Source organism: Eretmochelys imbricata, chromosome 2, assembly GCF_965152235.1.
Source record: "Eretmochelys imbricata isolate rEreImb1 chromosome 2, rEreImb1.hap1, whole genome shotgun sequence".
Lineage (NCBI taxonomy): Eukaryota > Metazoa > Chordata > Testudines > Cheloniidae > Eretmochelys > Eretmochelys imbricata.
The window spans coordinates 264,036,668-264,050,592 of NC_135573.1; the positions used below are offsets into that span (position 1 = coordinate 264,036,668).

The 13,925-nt window shown below is 46.7% G+C and overlaps 1 protein-coding gene across 2 annotated transcripts in view; it reads left to right on the forward strand.

The window, feature by feature from the left end:
* Nucleotides 1-333: 333 nt before the first annotated feature.
* The window catches only part of PTH1R (parathyroid hormone 1 receptor), a 178,191-nt gene continuing 164,599 nt past the window's right edge, over nt 334-13,925 (forward strand). Inside the window, exons 1-2 of one of the 2 annotated variants that reach the window (XM_077808476.1) lie at nt 334-993; nt 2,040-2,433. In XM_077808476.1, the coding sequence (XP_077664602.1) occupies nt 2,359-2,433 (75 nt within the window). In that variant the 5' untranslated portion in view covers nt 334-993; nt 2,040-2,358. The remainder of the gene's footprint in view (nt 994-2,039; nt 2,434-13,925) is intronic. The other variant, XM_077808477.1, reaches the window with a different exon arrangement.

A 13,925-nucleotide genomic window follows, 5' to 3' on the forward strand; every position in this document is an offset into this window, starting at 1 on the left:
GGAGGGGGGGGGGATATTACCCTAGAAGATCTGTTTCTGTTTCCAGCCATGCCAAGCCCCCGGCCCGCATTGCATTTTATACGCGGGGCCATGTGGTTCCCGTGCAGCCCCTCTGAAAGAAACCCCCCTATCAGGCATGAGCTGAGACCAGCGGGGAGGACTGGCTGCTGGGGGGGGGTGGGGGGTGGGGGGAGGTGTGGACAGCTAGCCCTGTGGTTCACGGTCTGAGGGTCACATGGTGGCTGCCACTAGCCAATGGGATCCTGCCCATGCTGGTTCTTATACCTGCCTCTTTGCTCCAAAACCACACACATTCCCTGAGATCTACTCAGGCTTGCACAGAGGGGGAGCAGAGAGAGGAAGAGTTCGCATCAAGAGCAGGATTATGTCTCTCTCTCTCACATACACAGGAAGCCCTGCTCTACCTTTGCAGGGAAAGAGACCCTTTTCATAAACGAGCTGAAGGCACCCATTCACAGCCACGGGGAGCTATATATACCTAGGCGGGCAGAGCAACCCTAGAGATATTTCCCTCTCCAAAAAATAAAAGAGAAACGCACACAGCTCCACTCTGCGAAAATGTGAGGCTTTCCCCTCCTGCTCTCCAAAGATCTCGATCGCTATTTTCTTGCAACTATCACCCCTTTCAAAAAGAACAAAAACAAAAATCACCACCCCTGGCAGAAGCCTGCTGCTTCTGCAAAAATAAAATAAAACCCATCAAATGATTTGATTCTCCAAGTTACAAATATATCTATCTATCTCCAGCAACAAAATTAAATCGGGGGGCATTATTTCGTTATTATTTAACTCACCCCCCACAAAAAGAACCCACCCCCAGTATAAAAGAAGAGCTGCTCCGCTCTCTGTCCTAGACTCCTAACCAAACCTCGAGCCTTTGCTCAGGGGAAGACGGTGCCTTTTCTTGCAGCTTTATGAATGAAACTGACAGACAGCTCGGAGTCAAGTTCCTGCAGTGAAACTAACAAGCTGGTAAATTTCATCGGTGCGGGTTGGTTGGGGGGAGGATTTTAGTACAGGGCTGGGGGGGGGGGAGGCGGGTGGAAAAAAAGGAAGTTCTAATCTCCCGATTGTCTTGTCTTGTGTGTGAGTGTGTGTTGGTTGAAGCGGCAGGGTCGGTGTGTTTTGAAGGCAACAGTACAAACTTAGTCTACCCTGGGAAGCTGGTCGATTCTCCCCGGTGAAAAGTGTACAGCCCTTCTCCTTTTCCTTTTTTTAAATCCCCTCTTGTCTGGGTGGAAGTAAACAGACCGTCCGCATGTTCATTTCCTAAGTGAGTCTAAAGCAACAGCAGCGGCAGCAAGCGGGAGAGAGAAAAGCAGCAACTTTGACTTTACTGGGCTGGGGTGATTTGATTCTTGGTTGAGGACAGGGCAAGAAGCGTGTGTGTGTGTGTGCAAATGGAAAAGCGCAGATTTTGGAAAATGTCACGGAGTAAGTGAAAAGAGTTTTTACTGCAACATCTAAAATAAACTATTTGGGGGGGGGGGGGGAAGAGCAGCTCTTCAGCCCATACCCAATTGGCTTTTTGAAACTGCAGATCCTTTGAGACAGTGAGAGAGAGAGAGAGAGAGAGAGAGAGAGAGGCAAAAAAAAAAACCCGAATTTGTAACGAAAACACATTGCATCCAGGGAAGGTTGGCAGAATAAACCTCTTGTGGAGCTGAGCTGCCCTGAAATATACAAGCAAAAATACCCAGCAGCACTCCTGTTTGCCTAAACGTAATTGCTAAGTGAAAATATTTCCAACTTTTTTTAAAAAAATTGTGACTTTCTGATTTGTTTGCTTGCTTAAAAAAAGCTTTTTTTTTCAACCCCCCCCCCAACCTAAAAGATAAAATTACTAGATCTAAAAATAAAGCAGTGGTTAACAGCTCCCCCCACCCCTTCCCACTTCTCTCTCTCTTGCTGTGTGTTTGCCTTTGACAAAGAAATTATTTGAACTTCCCTCTGCCTCATAAAAAGGAAGCAGAATAGCAGTTTTGACATATGGATGTGATTTTTCTGCTCTGAGACAGATGCACACACAAAACAAACAGCACCAGGAACTGCTGCTCTGACTGAACTGGGTGTTGGTGCTCCCTTCACATGGACTTTTTCCCTACATTTCTGAAACTGCAGAGATTTCCAGCCATGAGAAAGCGAAGCAAAGGACTGGGGTTTCTTGTCATGTGCCTCTCTGGCTAAAACTGTGGAAACAAACAAGCAAATAAAAAAAAAAACTGGGAAGTCAAGAAAAAGAAAAGAAAAAAAATCATCTACGACTGGATCACTGGAAGATCCTTCGTCCTTCTACTTCCCTTAGAGATCGTGGATGCTGCAATAAGTCTCTTGGATATGGGATCATATTTGGTTTATCACAGCCTGGGTTTGATCCTCTGCTGCTCGGTGTTGAGTTCTGTCTATGCTCTGGTAAGTTGCTAAATCTTTCTCCGGCACATTCTCGAGCAATTGTTTCCTTTAGCTGAGGCTGTTTCCTTGATGAGTAATTTACTGTATCAGGATTTAGAAACAGCAAAGCGCTGGCTTTTTAGACGAATGGTTGATTTTGCTGGCAGATCTTTTGCACTGAGTCCTTGCTGCTGTTAGTCCGAAAGCGGCTACGCCAGATGAAATTAAAATGACTGTACTTTCGGAAGAATTTTCATTACCCATTTCCAAATTACTTTGACACTGATTTGAGCCAGCTACTGGAAATAATTTCTAGGATCAGCCCCACTCCACCCACTACCGAAAAGCATCCTATTAATGGGGACAAAATGTTTGTCCACTGTTCCGGATTACAATGTTAGTCTTAATTTAATCATGTTCAAGCTTAATTTCAGCAAACAGTTGCTTTCTGCTCTGGGAGTGACTGTACAGTAGAATACTGGATCCGCTTTGCAGTCCAAAACGTCAGCGCATGGATGGCACATGGTTTATACTCAGGGGAATGAAAGTAGTATTAACCCTATATCATCTAAGAGTGTGTTTCATCTGTGAGTGTGTACACGTACAATATAGAGCGATTTTGTATGGTGAGACGGCTCTTACATGGGGAGCTAATCTCTATAAAGACAACTATCTTCCTGAGTGGAACAAAAAGGTTTATGTCTCAGGGTGGTACAGCCAAAGGCGACTTGCTCTGCTCATCCTTATGGACGAAGCTAAATGTCACAAGGCATCAGGTTTTGTACATCAAAAACCACACTGTGTGCTCCGTCAGCCACTAGATACAAGGCTGTTACATGCGTCTTCCTTGCCCTGGCGTTGTTATTGCTGATCATGTCTGATGCTGGGCAAATGGGTAAGGAGGTCTGGGGTGACTGCCTACGGTCATGTCCGCTTTAGATGCAGACAATGAACATTGCTTAGAATGGGATTTAGTCCCCTGGCCCTCACTCAAAAAAAATGCCTGTTGAAATTCACTGGGGAGTTTTGCCTGTGTTAAGGACTTGGACCCATTGCTCGGGGGTGCGGCAGAAGGTTCTGCATAACGTAGCTTTATATTTTGTTGGTGTGTTGTGTTGTTGGTGTGTTGCCCATGCAATGGCTGTGAGTGAAACAAGAAAAACCAACCAGCACCACAGACATTCAGACTATCCCTAGACTCGCCCATCTCTGCCTCTTGAGGGATAGGAACTTAGCCGTATTTGAAAGAAAATCAGTGCACCATTGCAGAGATGTGCCAGCCGTGGGCCAGTGGCTGTAGAATGCGTGGGATTGAAACGGCTGATGTCTGATCATGTTTCTTCTCCCCGGGTCCATAGATGCTGGAACTAGGGGTGCACTGCACCCCCTGACTTGAAGTGGTTTCCATCATATACAGGGTTTACAGTGGCACCCCCACTATAAAAATTGTTCCAGCACCCCTGCCTGGGTCTGATGTTGAACAGACCAAAAGCCAGCATTGTCTGTGACTTCCAGCCCACTTGGGGTTATATGATTATAGTTAAATATGTGCCACCTGCTAACATCACATTTCTCAGACCTGCTCCAATAGAAGTCAACAGCAAAACTCCCATTGACTTCAATAGGGGCCCCCGGCGGGTGTTGATGGAGTATGGTGACTTGAATCTGCTACATCTGTGTTGCCACAAACCCTGGGAGCGAGCATGGGCAGGAAGATATGCTGTGCTGGCCATTTCAAGCCTCCCCTGCTCCCCACCACACTGACACACACTGATTCTGCTACCCATGCGCTGCAAAAGCCTTGTGATCACAGGGTTAACGAGCAAACAGGCTGTCTGAGTTCTTGTGGCTTTTTAATGGCTATTTTACCAGTGAATTATTCATTGACAGAGACCGGAGCTAGAGAGAAACCCCAGCAAACAGACAACTTCAGTTCATATACTCTGGGATTAACTCTGCAGCATTGCCCAGAGACGGAGATTCTGGCATGGGATTGTTGTTGATTGTGCTGGTACTCAAAGTTTGATTCTGCTCACGTGCTGGTATATATCAAGAATAAGTCCACTGAAGTAAACGGAGACACTTGCGTAAGTGCAAGAGACATCAGATCCGCTGTCCTTTCAGGGGGATCTGCACTCTCGCTGGCTCTTAGCATTGTCACCGTTCACTCTAGTTGCATGCAGAGGGCCAGATTCACTGCTGTGTTACTCCAGTGTCACTCTGGTGTAATTCCATTCATTTCAATCAGGCGCATGCGGAGCTGCAGGTTCAAAACACCTCAGCTGCTCTTAAAACACTTCAGCAAAGACAGCTAAGAAAGTTGCCTGAGGGACTTCAAAACTGCCTTATAATCCATTGACTGGGAAGAAATTCTTTATTCCTCTCACCTCCTACTTAGGAGGAACACAGGGGTTATGATCCTGAGTGTTAAAAGTATGTCGTGTTGCTGAACTGCAACCTGCAACACAGAGCCGAACTTTATCTCTGTCGGGGGCCCGATTTTTAACCTACTCTGAAAACGAACATGAACAGTGCTGTGTGGTATTAGCAACTTGCATTGACAGAGTGTCTTTCATTGCTCCAACACGGCAGTGATAGGGGCCATATATGTAGCTAGATAGAAGCTAAAGGATTCCAATTTGTTTAATAGACTATTCTCAGGCAGGAATCACTGAAACGCAGCCACCTCTGGGGTGTCTGGCGGTGATCACACGGCATAACAGCAACGGATTCGGGGCAAGAGATATTTTGGCCACAGACTCTGGGACAGATCTTTGCTAAAAGTGGCATGTGACCTTTAATGTCCATGCCCAGCAGATGGGACCTTGGTTAACAGACTCCCAGCCAGCGAACTTGGTTTATCAGTTTCCAAAGGACAAGGGGCTACACTGAACGCCCAGGATTTGAAGCTGTGGCTCTGGAGAATCCAGGGACTAGGTTCTGATCACTTTGACTTCACTGGGATTTATCCCATGGAAGCTGAGATCAGTGCATGGCCCCAGGTATTTTAAACCAGATGCTTAGATCGCTAACCCATCCCCTGAAACTTTGAGTTAGACCAGTCATTCTCAAACTGTGGGTCGGGACCCCAAAGTGGATTGCGACACCATTTTAATGGGGTCATCAGGGCTGGTGTTAGACTTGCCGGGACCTAGGACAGAAGCCGAAGCTGGAGCCCAACTGAAGCCCTTGGGCTTTGGCTTTGGTGTGTTCCCTGCCTGGGGCAGCGGAGCCTGGGTGGGATCAGGCTTCAGTCCCCCCTCCTGGGGTCGTGTAGTAATTTTTGTTCTCAAAAAGGGGTCCCAGTGCAATGAAGTTTGAGAGCCCCTGAGTTAGACCATTAAAGAGTGAATGCAGGGGAGATTGAAATTAGGGCTGTAAAGGGCTATACAGTATGTTCTTCAGCACCTACATGTGACGGGCAACGTCTTGGCTGCCTGAACTGCTTTTCAATTAGCTTTAATGTTGTATACGGATAGGATCTTTCAGCCTCAATTGCAAGGCAATGGCATGAAATCTAGCGTGCGGTGTAGGTAAGAGACAGGGCTCTCAGGGTTAAATACTCCTCTCTCATTATCCTGCTGCAACTCCACTGCGCCTGATTCTCCACTTATTGACATGGGTGTCTATCAGGAGTAACCCTGCAATGGAGTTGCAGCAGTGTAAAACGGATGCAGGTGACATCAGAATCAGGCCTGGTGACTTTAATGAGGTGGCGGGACCATCAGAGGTCTGGATTCTAATCTTTTACTGTCTGTGCAAAATAAGGCTTTTCGGGTGGAATTCTGCTCTTGGTCCCACTGGCATAAACCCAGAGAAACTGCACTGTTGTCAGTGGAGTTATTCCTGATTTACGCCCATGCAAATAAGACCAGGAGTTGGCCCTTGTGCTGTGTTCATACAGGCTGGTGCGTTTGTGCCTGCGTGGTGGAGATAAAGTTTATGAACTTTGCGGGACGGTCATACGTCTCCATATGGAGGGAGACGGTTTGGTCTGAGCTGCAAAGTCCTGAAAATAAGGGATTTGTAATAGAAACGTTGCATGCACCAGAACCGCTGTGTGAGGGATGTCACTGACTACAGCACAGGACAAGTGGAGACCTCAAACACTACATTTTAATCCTAAAGGGGAGTTTTAAACAACCCGCGAGAAGACTTCCCCAAAAACCACCACAATAAAAAAAGCCCAGGGATTTTTTCCAACTGTTTCCCCTTCTCTCTCTTTTAACCTGGCTGCTTTAAGTGCATTTATCATCAGAAGAGATGCTCTGTCAAAAACCACTGTTGCTGCATTCCACATTTATAATCTCTCGCCTGGCTGCATGGCAGAGCAGCTCAATCGTTTTTGTAACTGTCAGCACCAGGGTCCCTGAGATTGGAAAATCTCGTCATGCTCTTTGGGCCGCTCGTGTTGTCAGCATCGCTAAAAAATCAGAAGTAAAAGTTGCCAATTTAGCTGAGGTGCCAGGCAGGACAGACTCTTGTCCTGCCATAGCTTTTTTTATTTTAGGGTGCTTCATGATTTGCAGGAGTTTCTGGACCAGATTCCCAGATGATAGACACCAGCGGGGAATCTGTCCGTTTGTGCACAAATCAGCTAGGACTCAGTGTATCTAGGGCAGACTGATTTTAAGGAGGTGTTGTTTTTACCTCTTTGCTTTTCTGATTCGAGCCATGTCTTTGTGGAATTTGGCAACGGGAAAGGCTAAATTACTTAAATTACAAGATCTCTGGGCAAGGACTCTCTTTTTGTTCTGGGTTTGTACAGGGCCTAGCGTAATGGATTCCTGGTCTAAGACTGTGGAACCTAGGCATTATGGTAATGCCAATAGTAATCACAGAGTTGACTGATTGCCTTCTTCCTTAAATAATTTACAGCTAGAAGGAACGGATCATCATATTCCGTCCCCATACACTGTCCAAAAAATCACATCTAGAGAAGCTGTAATGCTCAGCTGTCCAACTTCATTAAAAAGGCAGCCCTGAAGTGCGTAAAACAATGTCTGAAATGTTCTCTTTTTTTCACACTTGGGAGACCGCTGACCCAACCATAGTATATTTACGAAAGATAAAAATTTTGTTATTGTGCTTTGGGATTAACAGATATCCCTGAACTATAAATACTATAAACCACAAAATACAAAGCAAACAAGCCTCGGCGCTAGACTATTGTGCAGGGTGTGACTTACAAGCCAAGACGTTCCGAGTTCCCATGGCAAATCCAACCTGAACAAGCTACATTTGGCCTATGTGTTGCTGCCCTTAAAGCGAGAAGAGTGCAAGGGATAAATGACTGAGTGACGAGGATGTCGAGCTACAAACGAGTGCTGGGCGTGAGCTGTTACACAGAGATCTGCACATTTCACATCCACCCTTCCCCAACCGACAGATCAGGGCTTTGTTGTTGGTTTTTGACTTGCCACAGCAATAACATCCGGTGGCAATGTGCTTTGAGAGATCAACATTGTTGTTTATGCTGTGGTGGTTTCAAGAAGCCCTGGTCAAAGCTTAGGACCCCCAGTGTGCTAAGAGCTGCACACACAACCAAAACAAAGCCAGCCACTGCCCAGAGATGCCAATTCTCCAAACTTTGTCGCAAGCCTTGTGATATTTGATGTTTTTCTTAAATGTCTGGCTCCTGGAGTCCTGACTCTCCGCTTTCATTTAAAAAAAAAAGTTTCTGACCCTGGTGGTTGAGGAGAAAAGCTGGAATTAGCAACCCCCAACGGCACATAAAAGAACCCCAGATGTCTTATTCTTCAAAAATCTTGTGATTTTTAAGCTGATCTCCCATGGTGGGGGACCTGACTTGTGATTTTTGGACCCTCCATGTTGGCAACGCTGATTAAAAGTACTACACTATTGCACTCCACTGTGGCCTGGGTTATGCAGAGGTCAGAAGATGATCCTAATGGTACCGTCTGGCTTCCAAATCTTATCACAAAATCCTAGTCCCATTGAAGTCAGTGGCAAAGCAACTTCTGATTTCAGTGGAATCAGGATTTGACCCTATGAATTAACACAGGAGCTTGGGACTATTATTAATGAATTGTACAGTCTGATTTTAGAGTATACTTAGTCCTGCCTTGGGTGCAGGGGACTGGACTAGATGACTTCTCGAGGTCCCTTCCAGTCCTATGATTCTCTGATTTTACGTCTCCAACAGAGGCAAATTTAAAGCTGCCCCTTGTAAGCATGTGTCCTTATTAAGAGGCCACGTCTACACTACAGAGACGGTCCCAGCAAAGCTACAGCCGCATGGCACCCTAGTGTAGACACACTCAGCGTAGTTACGTCCACACTGCGGGGCATAGTGTGGCATAGCTCTGTCACTAACGGGTGGGATTTTTTTCACAATCCTGACCGATTTATCTATGTCGGTATAAAATTTAAGTGTAGATCAGGCCTGACTCTCCTCTCACGTAGGGCTGGTCTACATTAGAGAATTAGATTGACCCATCTACATCGCTCAGAGGGGTGTGTGTGAAAAATCCACACCCCCTGAGCTACATAGTTAAGCCAACCTAAATTCCTGTGTAGACAGTGGTAGGTGGAGGGAAGAATTCTTCTGTCAGTTTAGCTACCACCTCTCAGGGAGGTGGATTAACTACAGTGATGGGCGAACCCCTCCCGCAGAGTATTTATCTACTCCGTCGACTATGTAATTTCCTCATCCCCACTAGTACCGGGAAGCCTTTTGCACACTGATCCCTCTGCCCTGCACTTACCCTCTGAAATGGACACGATCAAAAAGAGAAAAACCCAGAGATCTCCATTTTGGGTAGGCTGCTTCTCTGCATAGGCAGAAAGGTTTCTGTATCCACTCAAATCGTGACAGGGGCGAAACTGGGTCCCTTTGTGCGACTGCAATGCAAATAATAAATAGGAGGAATAATAATCACAAAACCTAGATAGGTTCATTAGGGCAAGTGAAGTATTAAGGAAACAATTCACCAGGATCAATCAAAACCCTATTTAAAAATGTTCAGAGCAGGGAAGAAGGAATTCCCTCCTGAAACACTTAATATCGTCTTGTTTACTGGAACACAACTCATCCTCAGCAATTTGGATGCTTCAGGCTGGAATATTCAAGACCATGAGCCGGCTCTTGAGAGCTATTATAATAAAGACTTACTTTTATGTTGCAACTTCCATCAAAGACACCAAGCAGCAAATGAATGAATCCTCGGCTGATGTGCAGCCACCTCTGGGGCGGAACGTGGCAGTTCTTGAGCAATGCACAGTAACACCTACTAAAAGGCAGCAAGCGAAGATGAATCTTTTATCCAGTTGAGCCTGCAGGCAGGGTTTAGCTAGCAGAATGGAATTCACGGAATACAATTTGGGCAGAATAATATATGGGGCCGGTGACGGATGACAGCAGTGCCCCACGTTCTGCTCTCAGAGCCACTTGGTCATCACCACTGCTATCCTTGAGGACACGCAGGTGTAACTAAAGGCAGAATTTAACTCAGCCTCTCAATTGCTCTGCTAGGGAATAGGAATTCGTATTTATCCTGCATACACGTAATCCGAGCCCTTTCTTTTCAAATCATTGCAAAGGCTCCACTTAACTTCAACGGACTTTGCATCAGGCCTTATATATACTAAGGGGGTAGGCCTTAGCATATTTTGGTTTGGGGGTGCTTTAATTTCCGGGTACCTATTCGAGGCCTCTTAAAGGGCCTGATTTCCAGGAGGTGAGTTTTCTGAAGGTCAGGATCCTCTCAAAGTTTCTCCGACCGGGCTCCCAAAATCACTAGCCCCTTTTGAAAATTCAGGCCTTAAACATTGCTAAAGATCTTCAGAATCAGTGGGCTGTTGGTAAGAGAATAAATTAAGCTAAACTCGTCAGGGCAGAGGCTGTCTTTGTTCTGTATTTACACAGCACCCAGCACAATGGGACCCTGGTTTGTGATTGGTGCGACCACAATACGAATAATAAATACTAACTACATCTAGCTTAAGGCTGAAGCATGCTGTTTTACAGCTAACTTATACATTCTAAGCAGTGTCCTTCTACGCTCCTGGGAGAGCCAGGTGGTAGGTCAGAGATTCCACCCTATGTTTCTTGCACAGCAGGGGTACTGCATGCTAGTAATGGTCCTGGAGCCAGCCCGCCTTTATTCCTCTATCAGAAAATATAAGGAGAAAGCCCTTGTGAGATTTCACTGCTGGAAACTGACAACAGTTCATTCCTTTTTAGATTTCCCGACAGCAGCATCACAGAATTTATTTCTCCACAGATTTCTTTGTATTGATGCCCCCCATAATGCATCTGGGTTGCTCCTCCTTCAAACACTTTGCTTCCCTCTCGTACACACCCACTGGGTGAGATCCTCAGCACATGTAAATCAGCAAAGCTCTGTTGGAGTTTGATGGCAGGGTGCTGATTTACACCAGCTGAGGATCTGGCCCGACATACACACACACACAGACACACTCACTCATTGGCCTTCACACTTCTACCCTCTCACACAGATACGGACATTCTCACCTGCACACAGACATCACCGACTTATGCTAACTAGACATAAACGGGGTCTAAAGAGATTTGAGGTTGTCCATGTAGGGATTTGCACTAGTTTAACTACATTGATTTAAAAATCAATTTGATTTTAAACTGGTGCCAGCTTCACGTGTATCTGAGGGCTCTCGCTTTTGCATGCTCACATACATTCAGGTGCCAGTTTTCAAAGCCAGGTCCCAGGGGCACACTTATATTTCTCTCACACACACACACACACACACTGTCATGCTCACACACGTTTTCACATCCAAACCTAGCACAGACGCTGCCCACCGTGTGCTCAGGAACAACACCGAGACACTCGCACATGTCACCGCCAACATGGGACAGGGAATCTAGTGTAGACTGTGGAAAGGATTAGAGGGAGGCTATTCACCAACATCTCTTTAACTTCCCATGTCTCTTAACAGCCCTTCTTGTGGATAACTAGCCTCTGAAGTCCAAGTTAGGTGTCCCGGGATGTCTTGATCATGAGGGGGAAGGGGAATAACTATGGTGAACACAAATGCACAGATATGGACACAGAACGACTAGGTCACACGTGGGTGTAAATAACACGGTGATGGGCACGGATAGAGATGAGAAGGGGCGTTCTGCACCAGGGTCAGATTGAGGCTCGGGAACTAGAGGTCCGTGCCTAGAGTGTGTAGGGAAAGTACAGAACTGAGAGGAAAGGCATTCCACGTTGAAGCGTAGGCACTATGGGGTGGGTGCATAAGTTCCTGGCTTCTGGAGTCCCGCGACGAGGTCAGAATCTCAGCGTTCATACCTTTCTAGCCCTCACGGTCCCACCGCAAACTTGAAAACGTGACCTGAGTGCAACGGACCCGGTGACGTCTGCCGGAGGGTGTGTCTGGGCCACAGTCAGCGGTGAGATTGCCGCACGTCTGGGCATACCTCAGCTGGCTTTGATCTAGCTCGCTCTGATAACAAGAGCAGTGAAGCCGCAGCAGCAACGAGGCACGATACCAATCCACCCCAGACTGTACCAATCCACCCCAGACTCGGCGCATGCTCGAGCAGCTAGAGCAGGCTGCTGCAGCTACATCGCGATGGCTAGGGGAGCTCGCTGGAGCAAAGCTAGCTTGGGGGGTGCCGACGCATGCTGCAGCCACACCTCTGACTGCCGCGTAGACGCAACCTGAGTCTGCAGAGAGCCTGAAACAACAGCTCTGAGAGGGGAAATTGGCCAGTTTGTCATAGTGGGATGTCTTCATCTTCTTGGGGACCCTGACCTCTTCCAGACCTCACCAGCTCCCTCATTCCTATGCAGGGGGCCAGCAGAGAACAATGGGCAGCTTGCCTCGGGAGATCTCAAAGCACTTATCAGCCAAAGCAGTGTGGGCGTGGCAGTGCGAATGGCAGCTCGGGCTAGCCGGCTGAGTACAATCCCACCACTCCCCTGGGTTAGCCTGAGCCACTTTGACGATGCTATTTTTAGGTTTCAGAGTAGCAGCCGTGTTAGCCTGTATCCACAAAAAGAACAGGAGGTCTTGTGGCACCTTAGAGACTAACCAATTTATTTGAGCATAAGCTTTCGTGAGCTACAGCGGATGCATCCGATGAAGTGAGCTGTAGCTCACAAAAGCTTATGCTCAAATAAATTGGTTAGTCTCTAAGGTGCCACAAATCCTCCTTTTCTTTTTGATGCTATTTTTAGGTGCTAGTTTGAGCAGAGCTAGCGCATGTATGTCTGCCCGAGTTGGGAAATACGCCCCTGGCTACTGTTGGGATGTACCCAGACTCACAGGGTGACGGAAGATCACAGCTGGGAACAGAAGTTCTTTTTCAAGGCTCCCGGTCCAGTACCTGATCCACTGGCTTCTGGTCCTGAAAATCCCCACTGACTGAGGGGACTGTGCAGTGTGTTTGTTCCATGTCTGGGCACTAACACACACACACACACACACACACGAGAGCAAAGGAGAAATTGACCATAAACTGACCTCTCTAGTTTCACCTTCTAAGCTGATTGAAATGCAGAACCAAACAGCGGATAATGCCCAAGCTGCATTTGATTGTTTAAATGCTTTCCATTGTAATGATCTCTGGTGTCAGTAGCATACCAGGTAAGGCCAGCTCTTTAATACCCGATTTGTATCTGAAAATCACCCATAGATGAGTCAGTGTTTGTGAAACAGGTTAAAGATGTGAATTGCTAAGTCAGCGCTAAGCAGTATCTTTAACTTGCCAGAAGGCTTTTCCCATGGATGTCCTGGTATTGTAACTTATCCGGGTTCCTTGATGTTATCTTAACCCCTTTTCACACACACCCTACTAATCATGTATTTAAATTCTCTCTCTCCATACACGCTATCTATCTATGTTTTTAACTGTAGGTTTGAGGAATGAAAACAAGCTAAACATCATCCATTTAAGGGCCTGTTCCAAAGTTCATTGGAGTCCACAGAAAAGCTTCTGTCGCCTTCACTGGCCTCTGGATCAGAGCCTAAATATCTGTATGTCAGCATAGATTGGTTAGGTGCACACACAATCCAGCCCAGGCAAGGCGGGTATTTGTAAGGACCGGCCCCAGGCAGTAGGTGTGAGAACTCAGTATCTTGGGAGAACAGTGAGGCACAAATGGACGATACTTCAGTTTAGCTAGCCAAGGCTGATGGGTGAGAGCGGGGAACTGGGAAGCAGGTAATCTATTTCCAACTCTGCCACTGACTTGCTTTGTGACCTCAGGCGAGTCACTTGACCTCTATCTCTCTGCCTCAACACCTCCATCTGTGAAATGGGCATGACAATCGTGTTCTGACAGCTCCTCACACTGAGGCTTAATTAATAAACTTTCCAAAAAGGCCATGGGATCCTCCAATGAATGGCACCCTGAATGTGCAAAGCATGAGGATTCCAAAGCATCAGTTACGGGGGTTAGAAGGAAGAGAATGGAAAACGCCTTGAGTTACAGCAATCAGGATGCTCTGGCACATGAATTCCCACCTCTGCGCATTAAGTCATGGAGCTATGACAGTGA